The sequence below is a fragment of the Podarcis bocagei genome (assembly GCF_964188305.1).
Source record: "Podarcis bocagei genome assembly, chromosome: 17".
Lineage (NCBI taxonomy): Eukaryota > Metazoa > Chordata > Lepidosauria > Squamata > Lacertidae > Podarcis > Podarcis bocagei.
The window spans coordinates 5766169-5783641 of NC_138143.1; the positions used below are offsets into that span (position 1 = coordinate 5766169).

Genomic DNA, 17473 nt, shown 5'->3' on the forward strand with positions numbered 1-17473 from the left:
ACTGATTCCTGGACCATCCGCAGGCTGGATTGAGAAGGCGATTGGGCCGGATCCGGCCCCCAGGCCTTACTTTGCCTACCCATGCTTTAGGGCTTTCTGACTTCCCTGACAACTCTTTAGCCTGGACCAGGATGGTGCAACATGTGGTCCCAGGGCCACATGTGGCCCTTGAGGCCTTTTTGACAGCCCTTGGCAACATTTGAGGCCCCCCAGCCCCAGCTGCTGCCTTGCCAAAGCCAGGTGAGGCACTGGGCTTTGGGAAGATGACAGGGTCCTAGAGACCTCCCACCGCTTTCCCAAAGCCTAGTTACATACCCTCCAACATTTCTCCAAGGAAAATAGGGATGTCCTATTCCACAACAATAATCTTATTATTTATACCCTGCCCATCTGACTGGGTTTCCCCAGTCACTCTGGGCAGCTTCCAACATATATTAAAACATAATAACATAAAAACTGTTTGCTGTTTCGCTGTTGTTCTTTCACAGGACTGAAGCTGGATTGGGGGATTTCTTATCATCTGCAAACTACAGCTCACCTTATCGCTCTTGATTCATTCAGCGAGTTCACCAGGCCTAAGCAGTGATTTTTCCATCCCTGAAAAGGGTTCAGAACCTCAATCATGAATTATGCAGTTTGAGGAAGCAAAGACAATAAATCGAAAGCAATTTTAAAAACAAAATCAGAATCTTTTAATTGATAGATTTTATAAGATTTTATTTATTTTTTTAAAAAAAGAAGAACATTTCCTATGGCATAACTGCACTGCCAGACATATCTAAAGCAATTTCTTGTGTCACCGACATTCCCACCTCCACCCAAATGTCACCTGCACAATTATTCAAAAGCACAGGAGCCCTGCCCCCTCTTGTATCAGGTCAGCCAAAAGCCAGCTATTTCCGCACCTGGAACAGTAGAAGAACCAACTTCAGCCCTTGTAAGTGGGGGTTCAACCAGGGCAGGTCCTAGAGCCTTAAGACTCATGTCATGCACTGCTTAAAACTGTGGGTTGGGATTGCAGAATGCTTCTGAGCATGTGAAGTGAGCCTTTCCTTCTCACCTCTGAGATGACCCACTCCTATAAATGCACCAGGAAATAGGTGCCAGGAGGATACTTTAATGCAGCCTCCAGGAAGAAGTGTGACCCAGCACCTCTTTGCCCATTGTGTGGGTGATAGTATTGCATGATAAGATAGCTTCTGGGGCTTTGCGTGGTGGGTTTTGAGCTTGAATGCTGGGTCCACTGAAGGCCTCCTGAATGCAATGGGGCTGGGCTTCTTAGGTGTGCCATGGCCTTTGACATGCATATCCCCATGGGTTTGTCTTACATGTGCCCATTTATGTGAATTCCCCCACCCCAGTGTTGTATAAAGCCAGAAGCCCTGCCAATAGTTTATCCAAATGCACCCTGTGGACACATGCACATTTCATGTCAGTTCATGTTTTGCATACAGCATGCAATGCGTATGACCTCCCACCCCCCACCCTCCCCAGACAAAGGGTGGTGACACAAGGCACAATTTTGGCCTGTGTGCCCCAGGATTGTGCTAGCACCACCTCTGGATATGCTGTGAAGTGTCTGTGCACAGATATATATCAGAGAAGGAACTGAGAGCTAAACAGGCGATGCAATGTGAAACCACAATTTTTTTAAAAAAAGTAGTGAGAAATTTAGATTGTAAATTTCTCTCATTTTTATTCCATCACGCCACCTGCAAAGAAAACCTAGGAGTGTGCTGTCTCACTTCTTTACCCCACAATCCTTTACCAACACAAGAACCCCATGTTTGCTGTGCCTTTGCAGAACAGAAGGCCAAACAATGCTCACTAGTAGGAGCAAACGGTGCCCATGATTGATTAGGAGAAGCTGAAATAACTTGCCTGGGACAATACATTCTCCTTCGCCAGTTAACAGGAATCTATATATTATACTTGTTTTCATAGCATCGGGTGGTGGCATGTCTGGGTGTGCGCATGGCACAGAAATACATGGCTCTTCTGAGCCACAGGCATCCCGTATGGCATGCGAAGTCTGCGTTTTAGCGCATGAGGGCTCTCATGCACACCGTGGTTGGCACTAGCAGAGTGAAGAGGACCATTGCATTCTGAGCGGCTGGGCATGGATCACCAGCCCATGCAATCGTGGGATGGCTTGAGGCACCAGTGGAGTGGAAAGGTCCGTGAGGCTGGTGGACCACTGCACAGCCTGAGGGAAGAAGAATGAACTGTGGCGAAGGGGCAGCGAAGGGGAGGTGGTTCAGCAGCAGAGTGGCACAGACCACACTGCACAGTCTTGGAAAGTGATGTGATAAGGGATACTAGGCCGGTGGTTTTCAAATCATGCTCCAGAGGTTTCCTCGGAAGCACGCAAGTCTTCTGGGAGAAGATCAGTCATGGCAGAAGAGGCTGCCCCTGAATTGCCCACTCCAACCAATTGTCAACTTCCCTGCAAAGGAGGAGTGTTGGGCATGTTCCAGCAATGTGCTTTGTTTGTGTGGGGTAACTGACTGCATGCCCTAAAGTAATTCTACAGAATCCTCTGAAACATGTGGGCTTTTCAAAAAAAACAACAACAGGTGCTTAGGGGTTCCTTAGTAGATGAGTCACTATGGAATGGGTTTGTTCATTGATCTGTTGCAATTATACCCAAGGAGCTCAAAGCACCGTACCTAGTTCCTCCCTGCTATTTTATCCTCACAGCAAGCCTGAGTGATAAAGGTAAAGGGACCCCTGACCATTAGGTCCAGTTGTGGCTGACTCTGGGGTTGCGGCGCTCATCTTGCTTTATTGGCCGAGGGAGCCGGCATACAGCTTCCGGGTCATGTGGCCAGCATGACTAAGCTGCTTCTGGCGAACCAGAGCAGCGCATGGAAATGTCATTTACCTTCCCACCGGAGTGGTACCTATTGATCTACTTGCACTTTGACGTGCTTTTGAACTGCTAGGTTGGCAGGAGCAGGGACCAAACAACGGGAGCTCACCCCGTTGCAGGGATTCAAACCACCGACCTTCTGATCAGCAAGCCCTAGGCTTTGTGGTTTAACCCACAGCACCACCCGCGTCCATCCTGAGTGATAGGTTAGGTTGAAAGATAATGAGTTGCCCAAGGTCACCCAGAGATTTGAACCCTGGGCTCCCCAACACTCTAACTGCTACTGAGCCACAATGGATTTTGTGAATGGAACATTGAGTCAGCGGTTTTCAAACGATCAAGTCTCAGGGAAAACCCTTTCCCGTTAACTAACTGCTGACAGACTTCCAGTGTGCCTCCCACAGAACATTCTGGGCTTGTTGTTGGCAGCACTGCACCTTCGGTTTGTGCCAAGTACCAATGAGACCCGTTGAATGCAGTCACTGCCTTGTGCAAATTGAGAGCAGCCTAGAACAGCAGCAGGAAAATGGATGCGGATGGAGGGCCAGTCGCAGCAGCCACCTGTCAGTCACCTGGTGTCAGGTGATCCAGAGGTGACACGCCCCCTCCATCAGCCGCATTGACAGTGGCCAGCTCCACCCTGCTGTCAGTCACCTGACGTCTGATAATATTAATTTTGAAGGGACGCGGGTGGCGCTGTGGTCTAACCCACTGAGCCTCTTGGGCTTGCTGATCGGAAAGTCGGTGGTTCGAATCCCTGTGACAGGGTGACCTCCCATTGCTCTGTCCCAGCTCCTGCCAACCTAGCAGTTCGAAAGCATGCCAGTGCAAGTAGACAAATCGCGGGATCTGAAACACAAGAGCAGTCAAGTACAACATCCCTAGAGTGGACATAAAAGGGGATGTCTGGACCAGCCAGTCGGAACTTCCTGTTTCTCCTAGGCTGGGACAAACTTCCTCTGCATGTGACTAGAGGTGGACGTGACTTCACCTGCCCAGGTAACAAAAGAGCAGGACTGGTCAACCATCTCTCTCTCTGACTACATTCATCAAAGAAGCAACATCTGCTTAGCCTAAGATGCTTTCTTGGCTTGCAGCCAAGAGAGGACAAAGGAGCTGTCTCCTTATGGGATAGTTTCCAGCTGTATATTACTTTTGTAACTTAAGTCTGCTTTCTAGGATCCATTTGTGAACAGAATGTGTAAGTAAACTCTTTTTATACTTTTATAGAAGACTGTGTCGTGTCTATCTTTTTATGAGGGACTAAAGGGGAAATTACCAATAAATCTTATTTTAGAGGCTTTAGCGAGCCTGAGCAAACGCATCCGCTGTGCAAGTTTAAAAGGGGAATGTTACTCTGCTAAATTATAGAACTTGTTAACACAAGTTGGAAAGGATATAATCAAACAACATATCCTCTCCTGCATCCCTGAACATTCCCACACAAATTTTAATTGGGGGCCACAAAGGAAGAATAAGGAGTGTACCCTAAGTGCACTTCTGATTCCTGCCTTTGCAGGCAATAGTTGACCTTTTAAAAACCTGGCGCTTTCTTCTGTCGCTGTAAGCCATAGCCTGAAGTTTCCTGTGCCTGACATCATATATAAAATAGGCTTGGCTGACCATTAGGCTGCAGGTTCGCCACCACTGCCCTGGGACATGGCCACCATCCCTCCTCTGGCGCTAGGCATTGCAGGGTAGGCAATCATGGGCAAGCCCATTTTCTGTCTGCCATTGTGGATCTTCTCCCTGGAGAAAACTTCTCATAACGCCCCCTGGGATCTTCGCAACGCAGCTTCAGTAGCACTGCAATAGGTTCTAGTCCGCCCAGGGCAGGGGGCTGGCTGCATAAGGGATGTTACCACCGCAGTCCTTGGGAGCGGCGGAAGCAGCAGCAAAACGGAAGATTGCCTCGCAGAATCCCAAGGAAGGTGGGGAAGGAGGCTTGTGTTTGTGTTGAATCATTGCATAGTATGGATGGGGGCCGGGGAGCGCAAGACGGAAGCTGCCGCTGCATAGTACGAATACGGGGAGCGGGCAAAGGAAAGGAAAAAAGAAAATTATATTGCATAGTCCGGATGGGGGTGGACAGGGCCATTGCCCCAGGCACTGAGTAGTTCTGCGTTGCGGAGCCGCAAAGAGTGCTGGGCTTAGCTGCGCCTCTTCACCTCCATGCTCTTCCCTCTTTCCGAGTCACCCTTTTGCTCTTCCTCCTCCCCCTGGCCCATGCAGACGCCCCACAGAGCCCGCGACAGGCGCTCCTTGCTGGGCACCAGCCAGGGACCAGGGACCAGGTCTGAGCGCAGCTTCCTGCTTGGCCTGGGGGAGAGGAGCTTGCAGCTGTCCCCTCCTCCCTCCACGCCCTTCCCTTGCTCCCGCAGCCTCCAGCCCCCTTCTCCATCTTCGTCTTCCTCCCCTGGAGCCTTGGTGGAGCTGCGGTGCGGCCAGCTAGGCTGGCGGGCTTTGGGGAGCTGGAGCTGGAGTCGCTGCTTGTTGCTGGGCGATGCCTCCCGGCTGCCCCCGTCACAGGGGGGATGACCCAGATATTGGGGGCCCCCAGGCGGGTTTGCTCTCCGGTGCCGGTGCCTGCCTTTGTCCTCGGTCTCCGCCGCCTGCTGCAACCTGGCAGGGCTCTGACTGTACTCTCGGTCTGGAGGGAGAAAAACACAGAACAGGAGAGATTAGACCCTGAAGACATCCCTCCTCAGCAGGCATAGGCAAACTTCGGCCCTCCAGATGTTTTGGGACTACAACTCCCATGATCCTCAGCTAACAGGACCAATGGTCAGGGACGATGGGAGTTGTAGTCCCAAAACATCTGCAGAGCCGAGTTTGCCTATGCCTGGTATAAGGCAAGGTGGGCTGCATGGAGTGGGTGGGTCTTTGGTTTTGTTTTGAAAAAGGAGAGAAAAGAAGAACCTCATCCCAAGCTACACCCTGCCCTGGGGGTAAAGTTGCCAAGATTTGATTTCAAAATGCTGGCATTCTGGGCAAGGCCAGGCAGGTAGCGCCAGGGCGGGCAGATACTGGTGGGGTGGAGACAGGACAGAATGTGGAATGCGGCTGCCTCTCCATTACCTAAAATAATCACCAGCTATATTTTAAAAATACTCCTTGAAGCAGGCATCCTCAGCCGCGGCCCTCCATATGCTTTTGGCCTACAACTCCCACAATCCCTAGCTAGCAGGACCAGTGGTCAGGGATGATGGGAACTGTAGTCTCAAAACATCTGGAGGGCCGCCTTTGAGGAAGCCTGCTTTGGAACTACGCTGTGGAGCTCCAGCGTCCAATTCTGCCCAGGAATCCACATCCCTCAGGATACTCTGATACGACCCCTCATCTCTGAAACCTTCGGGCAGCCTTCCTTGACCTTTGGTCCCCAGGTATTGTTGGACTACATCTCCCATCATCCTTGACCATGGGGCCATGCTGGCTGGGGATGATGGGGGTTGTAAAAAGGTAAAGGGCCCCCTGACCATTAGGTCCAGTCGTGGCTGACTCTGGGGTTGCGGCGCTCATCTCGCTTTACTGGCCGAGGGAGCCGGCGTACAGCTTCCGGGTCGTGTGGCCAGCATGACTAAGCCGCTTGTGGCGAACCAGAGCAGAGCACGGAAACGTCGTTTACCTTCCCGCCGGAGCAGTACCTATTTATCTACTTGCACTTTGACGTGCTTTTGAACTGCTAGGTTGGCAGGAGCAGGGACCGAGCAACGGGAGCTCACCCCGTCGCAGGGATTCAAACCGCCGACCTTCCAATGGGCAAGTCCTAGGCTCTGTGGTTTAACCCACAGTGCCACAAACAATTTATGGAGACTCAAGATTGGGGAAGGCTGCTTTACTGGGGGGTGGGGGAGAGATCTGCTGTTTTCTGGGATCTCCCTGAGAGCTCCCTTGGGTTTCTTCTACTGCCCTTTGAGGTCTCCAGATTGGATCGAGGCTCTAGGAGTATGAGAACTTCCCTCTGCAATGTTTTCCACTGAGAAGGCCTCTCTGCCCCACCAGTTTAAAGTGGTTCAGCTGTTGTGGCTTCCCTCCAAGGAACCCTGGGAAGCGTCCTCACACCTCCCAGGCTGCTTTCCTGCCCTCTGGGCTTCTAGAGGCAGGATCCTACCCAAACTTTTGCCTTGGGGGTGCCACCACAGGCCAGCTTGGCAACATGGAACTTGGGCGGTTTATGTATGTCCTCGCTGGGCTGGAGGGAGGCTTCTGGGACGGGGGAGGAGCTAGGTGGGTACAGCAAGTTGGAAAGAGGTTTGGGGAGGAATCCAGTATTACATAGACAGGTCTATAACGTTTCACAACGTGCTAATATGTGGAGGAGGAATCCCAGACAAATCAGTGAGAAATGGAAAATGGAGGAGGCAACCAGAGGCAATGGTAGCTATGGCCAGGGCATACGGAAAAAAAATCACAATTCTGCACTGTGAAAGCTGAATTATGCAAGCGTGAATATTTAGATTGCATAATTTATTCTGTTTCTACTAGCCAATGGCCTCCGCAAGGCACAGAAGTATCTGCCTTTTAAGTTTTTAAAGACGGTCTTCAAAACCCCAAGGGTAAGGAATTTGCTATTAAAAGAGAAATTATAATGTGTCACTCGGCCAAGACTTGTAATTTAACAAGTGATTGCAAGCGGGGAATTGGCTCTGTGACATTACAACCACCAACCAAGCACTACTTCTCGTGGCTGGCTTCTGCTATTTTAGCAATCAGCCCTGCAAAATGGAAGTATGTTTGGACAGAACGCACAGGTGCCCCCTTGCTATGAAAAGGGCACGTCTGTCTTCAGCCCAGGAGTCTGAAGCGGCTGCATTATGCAGCTCATACCAAAATTCTGCTCCTTTTCTGTACTCGTGCAGAACTGCAGAATACACACAGCTTTGGCTTGGGGGGGGAAGGTCTGTTGGGGTGATGCTGGGGAAACAGGGGCAGGGAGACCAGGGAAGGGTCCTAATGTGGTGGTGGGAAGAGAGGGGAAGAAGGGGAAGTGGCTCCACCTGTTGCAAAGTTCTCATTGCTCTTGTTGTTTGAGGATGATTCCCTGGGAGACTATGGGAGAGAAAGGGACTGGGCTGAGTGGTTCTGCTGGTCCGGCTGGGGGCTGGACACCCACCATTTATGTTCGACCCGTCCCACGAGGCAGAAGCAGGGCTCCCCCCGGGGGGAGTTGGTCACGCAGAGAGCCAGACTGGCCAGCGGCTGCCCTGTGGGGCGGAGACAGATGGAGACTTTGGGGGCGGAGAGGAAGTGATAGGGAAGTTACAAGGCCAGCACAGACCGGGAGTAGGGGATGGAGCCATCACAGACCAGGAAGGCAAAGCAGACCAGAAAAGGTTAAGGTGAGGTTGGCACAGATTAGGCAGAGAAGTGGGGGGGGAGGGGGGGTCAGACAACACCATGAGTGGGTCGGGGTGGTGTATGGTGGGTCAGACGGACGAAGGACGGCAGGGCAGGAAAGAAAAAAGAAGAGGAGAGAGGGGTGAATATTGCAGACCCAGAACCTGTCTCTCTGCAGAGAAAAGGCAGGGAGTTTTGAAAATCTGTTTTGTCCTTAGTGTTAGTATGTATACTTTTTATTGTTGTAAGCCCCTTTGGACAGATTTTGCTCAGAAAAACAGCATATAAGCATATTTTTAAAGAAACTGGGAGAAGTCCATTACAAGGCCTATCATCCTGGGTTACGGCACCTCTCTTGAAACAGAGAAACTAATCGTGGTTTTCCTCTTCTCCCTTAAGGGTTAGGGGGAAATTTGCTGGTGGGGCGGGGAGTGTGCCAGACTATTCCCACCTGAAATTTCCACCTAGGCCATCCCATCTCCCCTGTGGTCATTTCTCACGCGTTGCATTAACCGTGGGGTCGGCTTGAGCCCATCTCTACTGTGGAGGAAGAGAGGGATGGGCAGAAAAGAACATGGACGTACCATAATCAGGAACAAACCCGTTGCCCCTCTTCAGCACCAGGCGCATCCGGCTCCCCCCATTGCGGATGTGCTCCACAGCTTGAGCATGCGTCATTCCTGCTGTAGGCTCTCCGTTGATCTCTACCAGCTGGTCGCTCACCTGCCACGGTGTAAAACTCACCATCATTGCCAAGAGCTGGCTGGGGTTTTGCTTTGTTCTGGAGATTTCACAGTGTTTCCACACATTGGATAGGCATGGTAATAATGGGCCTTCTCGGTAGTGGCGCCCGCCCTGTGGAACGCCTTCCCATCAGATGTCAAGGAAATAAACAACTATCTGACTTTTAGAAGACATCTGAAGGCAGCCCTGTAGCGGGAAATTTTTAATGTCTAATGTTTTACTATCTTCTATGTGCTGTAAGCCGCCCAGAGTGACTGGGGAAACCCAGCCAGATGGGCGGGGAATAATAATACTAATAATAATAATAATAATAATAGTAAGGCTGAATGTAGAATATACTGAATATAGAATATGCACAGCTCCACACAGAACACACACATATTGGTGCCCATTCAGGGGAACCTGATAATCTCATTTTGCAGCATTAAAGTAACACTTTTTGAGTGCTCAGAATGCTCTGCATGCATTATTCTTGTGTATTCTTTTTAAAGCGTGTCTGGTAGGCCAATATAATTATCCCGGGGGGGGGGGAATTGTGTTGAGGATTAGTGTCTTGCTTAAGGGTACTTAGCAAGTTCGTGGGTGATGGTAAAATTTGCACTGGGCACTTCCTGACTCACAGATCACATTTTTAGAGCAGAGCCACACTTCTGTCATGTTCCCGGGTGAGGCTCTCCTAGTGGTTTCCCATTCAAGGAACCAGCCAGGTTCGCACTTGCCCGCAGCACTGGGTGTTCCCAGACCGCATCACATACCTGAATCTTGCCACACTGCTGGGCTGGTCCACCCTCCATGAGGGCCAAGACATAGATGTCCATGTTATATTCACTTCCACCTCTCAAACTGAAGCCAAAGCCGCTGGGTCCTCGTTGCAGCTCCACAGAATATTGGCCAGTCTCCTGAAGAGAAGAGCGAGAAACCACAAAGGCAGGTATAAGGATTGCCCTGAGTTATTGTATCAGACTATGGGGTACAGCAAGGGCAGGGAAGCTGTGGCTCTCCAGTCCATCAGCCCCAGCCAGCACAGCAAATAGTCAGGGATGGTGGGAGCTGCAGCCAAGCAACACCTGCAGGGACACAGCTTCCCCATCCCTGTAGTGAAGCAACCTGTCTCCAACTGCGGCAGCCATGGGTGCTTTTGAGAGCTCACAAGTGTATGCACCAAGTTACGGCTGACTTTGGGGGTTTATTGTGTGTTGGAAGGCCTGGTTGGGCTCTCCACCACTGTGGGGAGTCCCGACAGGGCTTTCCACCATCGCAGCCTAGTCCCCACATACTTTTGGGGGGAGCTGAGGTGTCCTCAGCCCCATAGAGTTGGCGCCTATGCTCACAAGGAGGGTTTGAGGGTGGTAGTCATCCCCCTTCTTGTAGCCTCCCCTCATCTGATACTCAAAGAGGAATACTGCCCTAGATCACGGCTGCTTCCACTTGGTTAGCATGGGCAACAGGTGTGAATAGTTGCAAATTTCCCCAGTCCTTTTTCAAAGCTATCTAAAGGGCCTGCTCACACCTGAATGCAGGAGGTGATGGAAGGTGCCTGCCTGTGGCAATAGGTTTGCAATGGTACATTCACACCTGCAAGTCACCAGTGCAGTTATGCGTGAGGGGCCAATGCCAAGGCATCGCCATACCTTGTGGTGGCGTTCCCACTTGGCTCAGAACTGAACCTGAGTGACACCCAGCAACCTAATCCAAACTAGAATTTAGTGGTTCTTGAGTCATTATGTTAAAACGAAGCCATTTGCTCCTTTCTTCCACAGATTAGGATGCAGAGGTATCACAAGAGAAGCTTTCTCTTCCACAACCCAGATAGAAGGAAGTGAGGGGGCAGGCATCCCTTGTAAAATATGACCCAGGATAAGGAACCGTGGTCCAATTCATGAAAGAGATTAGCTGACTATGGTTTAGACTGACACAACACCCAATCAGATCACTTCATCTCTCGACGTACTAATTCTTCTAGCTCATCTCTTCCCTGCCCATGATCCTGGAGGTAGAACAAAGCCATCGGGACAACCTGTAGCCATTCACATCTGAAGGCAGCCCTGTTTAGGGAAGCTTTTAATGTTTAACCTAGCAGTTCAACTGCCAACCTAGCAGTTCGAAAGCACGTCATGTGCAAGTAGATAAATAGGTACCGCTCCAGCGGGAAGGTAAACGGCGTTTCCGTGTGCTGCTCTGGTTCACCAGAAGCGGCTTAGTAATGCTGTCCACATGACCCAGAAGCTGTCTGCGGACAAATGCTGGCTCCCTCGGCCTATAGAGCGAGATGAGCACACAACCCCAGAGTCGGTCACGACTGGACCTAATGGTCAGGGTTCCCTTTAATGTTTAATATGTTATTGTATTTTAGTGTTTTGTTGGAAGCCACACAGAGTGGCTGGGGAAACCCAGCCAGATGGGCGGGGTATAAATAATAAATTATTATTACTATTACTATTACTATTATTATTTTCACCTCCTTTTAAAGCCCTCCAAGGTGGCTATTCCTACATTGTGTCGTAGCATAAATAAGTACTTCTGTTTCTCTGACCTGCCCCATCTTTATTATATTAATTTGTGGTTATTATAACTACTGCCAGGAGGTACGTGCTCCTTGACTGAGCGACACCGTTTCTCTTCACAACAGCCACCTTATAGGTCTGCCTTTCCCCTATACAAAGTGAAGTCTGTCCAGCTCCACCAATCCTGGATCTCTCACAGGCAGCAGCAGTGGAGCCCACAGGTCACTGCAGACACGAGAAACTGAGTGGCACACACAGGGCAGCAGGGAAGTAAGTGCAGAGCGCCAAGGGTGGAATTGGAAAAGGGTTGCAGGGCCAGTCCTTGCCTGGGGTATAGACCTGTCAGCCAGCCCTGACTCACCCTTCGCTCTAGCTCCATCCTCCCCCACTTCTGACCACCTTTCAAACCTAGCACCCAGAAGGCCCCTTCTCCATCCAGGGTCCCCAGCTACCCATTCCCAGGGTTTTCAATACCTGGGGCTGGGATAGGCGGTAGGTGGGGCTCCGGGGACATTCGCCTACATCAATATCAGCTGTGTTCAAATCGCTGGAAACTCCTGGAAGTGAATCGAAAGAGTCAGCATGAGTCTCCACTGCCCCTTCCTTCCTTCCTTCCTTCCTTCCTTCCTTCCTTCCTTCCTTCCTTCCTTCCTTCCTTCCTTCCATCCCTCAGCACCTGCCCTTCCTCCTCCCTCAGGCCTCCTTCTGCAATGCTCCCACCAACCCCCATTTTCTACCCTTGCTCGCCTTTCCCAGGCTCCCTTGCTCCTCACTTTATGCCCCTCACCATCCCCTCCCCCAAATGCCTGCTGCAATTGCTTACCTGCGTCCTTGCGATTCCGGACCCTCATTCGCACCCGGCTCCCCGCCTGCCGGAAGATGCCCCCGACATCGCCGTGGGATAGCCGCGCTAAGAGCCCACCATCTTCCTGATGAGAGGGACCCTCTTCTGGATGGGGCAACAGGGAGCTGGCTGGGAGGAGAGAGAGCAGATGGATCAAAGCATAGCCTCCCACTCAATGGAGCTGTGGGTTAAACCACAGAGCCTAGGACTTGCCAATCAGAAGGTCGGCACTTCGAATCCCCGCGACGGGGTGAGCGCCCGTTGCTCGGTCCCTGCTCCTGCCAACCTAGCAGTTCAAAAGCACGCCGAAAAGTGCAAGTAGATAAATAGGTACTGCTCTGCCAGGAAGGTAAATGGCGTTTCTGTGCATTGCTCTGGTTCGCCAGAAGCAGCTTAGTCCTGTTGGCCACATGACCCGGAAGCTGTATGCCGGCTCCCTTGGCCAGTAAAGCAAGATGAGCGCCGCAACCCCAGAGTCGGCCACAACTGGACCTAATGGTCAGGGTCCCTTTACTTGACTTTTTCAGACCTAGTAGACACGATTATCCCCACGGTCCATTTGGGGACTCATTCTTCAGCCACAGCGCTGCTGGTGTGGCTGTTACTGGGAAATTGGAAGTGGGGTGAGAAACCTCCTCCCATGAACATTGCCTCTCCACAGCACGAGGCAAAGACAAAGAGCCTCTGCTGCCCATTACCAAATGTAGAAATTCACTGATAAATGTATCTATGTACTGGTTCAGTGGGAAAACTTTAGAAATTCATAAGAAATCACATCGTTGTATCAATCTTCTCAGTTCCAATGGCATTTAGGACGCAGGGAAGTGATGTCTAAGGGGAGGTTAGTGAGTCCACCATAATCCCCACATCAGCAGGGCCTTCCCAAGGAATCATGGCAGATGATATCCTGCCATGAAGAGTGTCAGACCATCTCAGTCACAATGCCCACCCACCCCATAGTGGGATGAAGACCAGGCAAGACAAAGGGGTATATTTGACTTGACTCAGGTATGTGGGACAGGGGCATGCCTGGATCTCAGGTTCTACCTGAGGCCACATCTTTTCTGTCACATATCTATGATGTCTTGATGATGCATCCTGAGGTGTATTATGGGAAACTTTGGGAAACTTAAAATACAGATGTAACCATTGCTCAGGGCTTCTGGCTGCTCCATCTCTATAGTGGTGGGAAGCATTGTTGCAGCAATAAAGATCATGCCTACAGGCTGCTGTTTTGCTTCTGTCTCCTGGCTGAAGTCTCTTGCTTGTGATATAAGTAAAAAAAACCTGCTCCTTTTCCCTTATGGGGTACCCAAGAGCCCAAATAGAGTCCTTTTGTAGGTTCTCTATTGGTAGGAGAAAATAACAGAGGCCAACCAGAGAATATTGAGAAGCAAAGCAGCTAGTAAGCCTGATCTTTATTGACTGTTGCAACAAGGTGCTTCTTCCCTCACACGCAGGAAAGGAGGAACCCAGAACAATGGCACACAAGGCCTTATATAGACATTTTAAATTCCCTGCCCTGGAGCTCAAGGCCACCCCTCCATACATCATACATACATCACAGGAGGGGTGTAGCCCAAGACACCCCCCACAAACATCATACCTACATCACAGAAAAGACATCCACAACAGAAATTTGAATGTTGTTGTTTTTCCTGTCTGCCAGGTTATCTGATAATGCCTTATCTGATTGCATTTTCTGGGAGTTTGGCCATTCCTCTGAGATGGTAATTACTTAATTCCTGAGACAATGGGAAGGTTTTTTTCCATTTCCTCCTCTCCTTGCAGAGAAACATTTGGTCAGTTTGGGAGTTAAAATGGTTTCAGGACTGTCTTCCTGTGCTGCTTCAGACATGTGGTTTATATATTTATATACAGTGGTACCCCGCAAGACGAACGCCTCGCGAGTCGAAAAACTCGCAAAACGAAAGGTTTTTTCGTTTTCGAGTTGCCTCGCAAGACGAATTTCCCTATGGGCTTGCTTCGCAAAACGAAGCTTGCCCCGGGGACAGCGGGTCTTCTCTTTTGAAGCAAGGGGCTGCGGGGAGATCGCTATCTCCCCGCAGCCCCTTGCTTCAAAAGAGGTCCGGGGGCAGCGGGAAGCGAAGCGCTTCTTCCCCGCTGCCCCCGGACGTCTTTTGCAGCAAGGGGCTGCGGCGAGATCGCTATCTCCCCGCAGCCCCTTGCTTCAAAAGAGGTCCGGGGGCAGCGGGAAGCGACGCGCTTCTTCCCCGCTGCCCCCGGACCTCTTTTGAAGCAAGGGGCTGCTGGGAGATCGCTTCTCCCGGTGCTCCGAAGCTGGACGGGGGGCAGGGGACACCTCCCGCCGCCACGGGGACACCTTTTGAAGGCAGGTGGGGGGGAAGCAAAGACTTTCGCCCCCCCCCGCCCGCCTTCAGAAGAGGTCCAGGACCTCTTCTGAAGGCTGGCGGGGGGCAAAAGTCTTTGTCCCCCCTGCCTGCCTTCCCAGGGGCTTTTAAATTGCCCCGGACAGCGGAGAAGTCCTCCGCTGTCCGGGGCGATTTTAAAATGCCACCCGCCAGCATTTTAAGATCGCCCAGACAGCGGAGAAGTCCTCCGCTGTCCCGGGGTTTTTTAAAATGCTGGGGGTGGGAAGAAAAGCCCTGGTCTGAAGGTGGGAAGAAAAGCCCTGGTCTGAAGGCGGTTTCCCTAGGAACGCATTAATTGATTTTCAATGCATTCCTATGGGAAACCGTGCATCGCAAGACGAAAAAACCGCAAGACGAAGAGACTTGCGGAACGAATTAATTTCGTCTTGCGAGGCACCACTGTACGTGTTTGCTTGGTACATTTATGAACATTTAATATATATCTAACGACTAAACAACAACAAAGACCTTAAAATTCTTATAACACTTGTGACCCCCCCAACCTGAACCTATGGGAGTCAAGGTTAGGCAATTGCGGGGTGCGCCAATGACTCCCTTATACAGGCCTGCTTTGGGTTAGGCTGCAAAGCAGCCGCGAGCGCTAAACCACCAGCTGAAGACGACTGCCTTGCAAAAGAGCCTCCTTCACCAAGAAACTGAGCTATGACCCAGCTGCCCCATGGATTATGGTCCCCATACCAGAATCTTCTGCCCATGAAGTCACATGAGTTGAGTGCCAGACTGGGAGTTCGAGAGGGAATTCACTTAAGAAATTCATCAGATGCGCCAGAGACAGAGAAGTTTAAAGGGTTAAAATCGAGATGTGGAAAATATGGAAACAGCGAGGAGAGGCAGGACTGAGATTTGGAGATATGCTTCAAGGTCCAGACTATGGGAAGCCCCCCAAAATTAATAATTATAATTTGGAAGATAATTTGACCCTTTTTTATTTTAGTTTTTTATTTTTATTGGATTGTGATTTGATATGTTAATTGGAAGTTTTTTATTGGAAAATTAATAAAAATGATTTAACAAAAGAAAAAGAAAGTCATTAGAAGCAAGATAACTTATCTGATGGGACAGCCCCCAGTAAATGGTATAAAGAGGCATCATGACTCTGGCAGGGGAGGCAGAACACAGCTCCCATGGCTAGTAGCCTTCAATAGCCTCCTTCAAGAACCTGCCTATTTTAAAGACATTCCAGTTGGCCATTGCTGCCTGTTGTGGCAGTGAGTTCCATAGTCTAACATTGCACTGCGTCTACCCAATAACATTGGTCTCGGTCTGCCGGGAAATTTTCTTTTTTTTTTTTTTAAATATTTTTATTGGGTTTTCACATTTTATATAAACACAAACAACACACATAACACCAAAACAAACATAAAAAACAACAAACATGAATAGTTCCCGAAAATCTTATTTTCTAACCCTAGTCCTTGACTTCCCCCCACCCCCTCCCCTGCATCCCTGTTCCCAGATTTGTGTCAGCAAGTTGGCATTTCTTCCGTCTTAGTATTAGTCCTTTTATAAAAAACAAAAATAAATTTTCCCTAAGTTGGACCCCAATTCTCTTCCCTCGATTTCTCATTTTTTCTTACATAATTTTCTTATTACTAAACCCCCTGGTCTTGAGTGTTGTTTGAATTTAAATACTTCCCTCCCTCCCATCCCCGCTTTGCGTCCTTTCCCAAGACATGTCCAAAATAACAGTTTTTAGCCTGGATTCCGCACATCCGAGGCTCTCAAATCTCTTTCAGTCCCTCTCCGCCAATTTTGTTGGTAGTCCTTTTTGTCTATCATCGAGTCTCGAAAGATTTCCTTAACCATCAATCCAATCAGTCCATAGTCTCTTCCCATATTTAAAGGCAACTGCTGAGGAATTTCCACAAGGCCTAAGTCTTGGTGATAGTCAAAATCAAAGTCTATGTGGAGGCCCCAATTGTACTTCTTTATTTCGAGTTCCTGAATTCCATAAAGTCCCAGGGCCTCCACTTTCGTCTTCTGTATCTTTCGTAGGCTTAAAGTAGATTTAATCCAATAGTCTCCTTGCTTGTGTTCTCCAGATGTCGGCTTCTGGTTAGTATTTTCCCAGATAACTTGTTCTCTTTCTTGTTTTGTCTTCTCCTCTTCTTTGTTTATAGTTTTGAATTCAGCTGTGGGTTCTTTCTCACTCAGGCCCTCATTACATTCAGCAGAACTACTTGTTTCCAAATCCAAGGTCGTCAATTGTTTACTCATAGCTGTAGTCTGCTCCTGTAAGGTTCCCACCAGTAAAAACATCCTTTCGATTTCTCTCAGTATCTTTCCACCCACAGCCATTGTAATTCCACAGAATTCCCCCTAGAGGGAATCTGGTTACTGAGTAATCTTTTCTCCAACAATCCTCTGTCCTATTATTGTTTCTTTGTTTCCCAAAATTTTAGTTCAATTGTAACTCCTTTTAATCCGGAGAGGTCTTAAACAGCGATTTTTTTTCACTATTAATAGTCCATTTGACAGCTTTTGACAGCTGTCAAATTCTGCTCCTCTATACAGGCTCCAAAGCAGGTCGCTCCCGGGCCCGGGAGGGAGGGTTGTTTGCCACAAAACAAAGACTCTTCCAACACTCCACTCTCCTGCTCAAATTTACCTTTCTAAATCTTGGAAGTTACTGTCTTTTTAAAACTCACCCTTTACAGGGTAGGCACTCCAGCTTAGCTCTTGTTTCGTTGCTCTGGATCGTCTGCAAGGGGGGGTGTGGGGACTTCCTTTTGGCACACCCCCCGGTCGTCTCAAATTC

At 49.7% G+C, this 17473-nt stretch overlaps 1 protein-coding gene across 3 annotated transcripts in view; it reads right to left on the reverse strand.

The window, feature by feature from the left end:
- Window positions 1-1670: 1670 nt before the first annotated feature.
- MAGIX (MAGI family member, X-linked) overlaps window positions 1671-17473 on the reverse strand; it is a 39386-nt gene continuing 23583 nt past the window's right edge. For 2 of the 3 annotated variants that reach the window (XM_081175712.1, XM_081175711.1), the window contains exons 6-10: window positions 12281-12430; window positions 11932-12014; window positions 9709-9852; window positions 8794-8932; window positions 1671-5522 (exon numbers count right to left, since the gene is read on the reverse strand). In XM_081175712.1, the coding sequence (XP_081031838.1) occupies window positions 5023-5522; window positions 8794-8932; window positions 9709-9852; window positions 11932-12014; window positions 12281-12430 (1016 nt within the window). In that variant the 3' untranslated portion in view covers window positions 1671-5022. Of the gene's footprint in view, window positions 5523-7985; window positions 8101-8793; window positions 8933-9708; window positions 9853-11931; window positions 12015-12280; window positions 12431-17473 lie in introns of all 3 variants that reach the window. The other variant, XM_081175713.1, reaches the window with a different exon arrangement.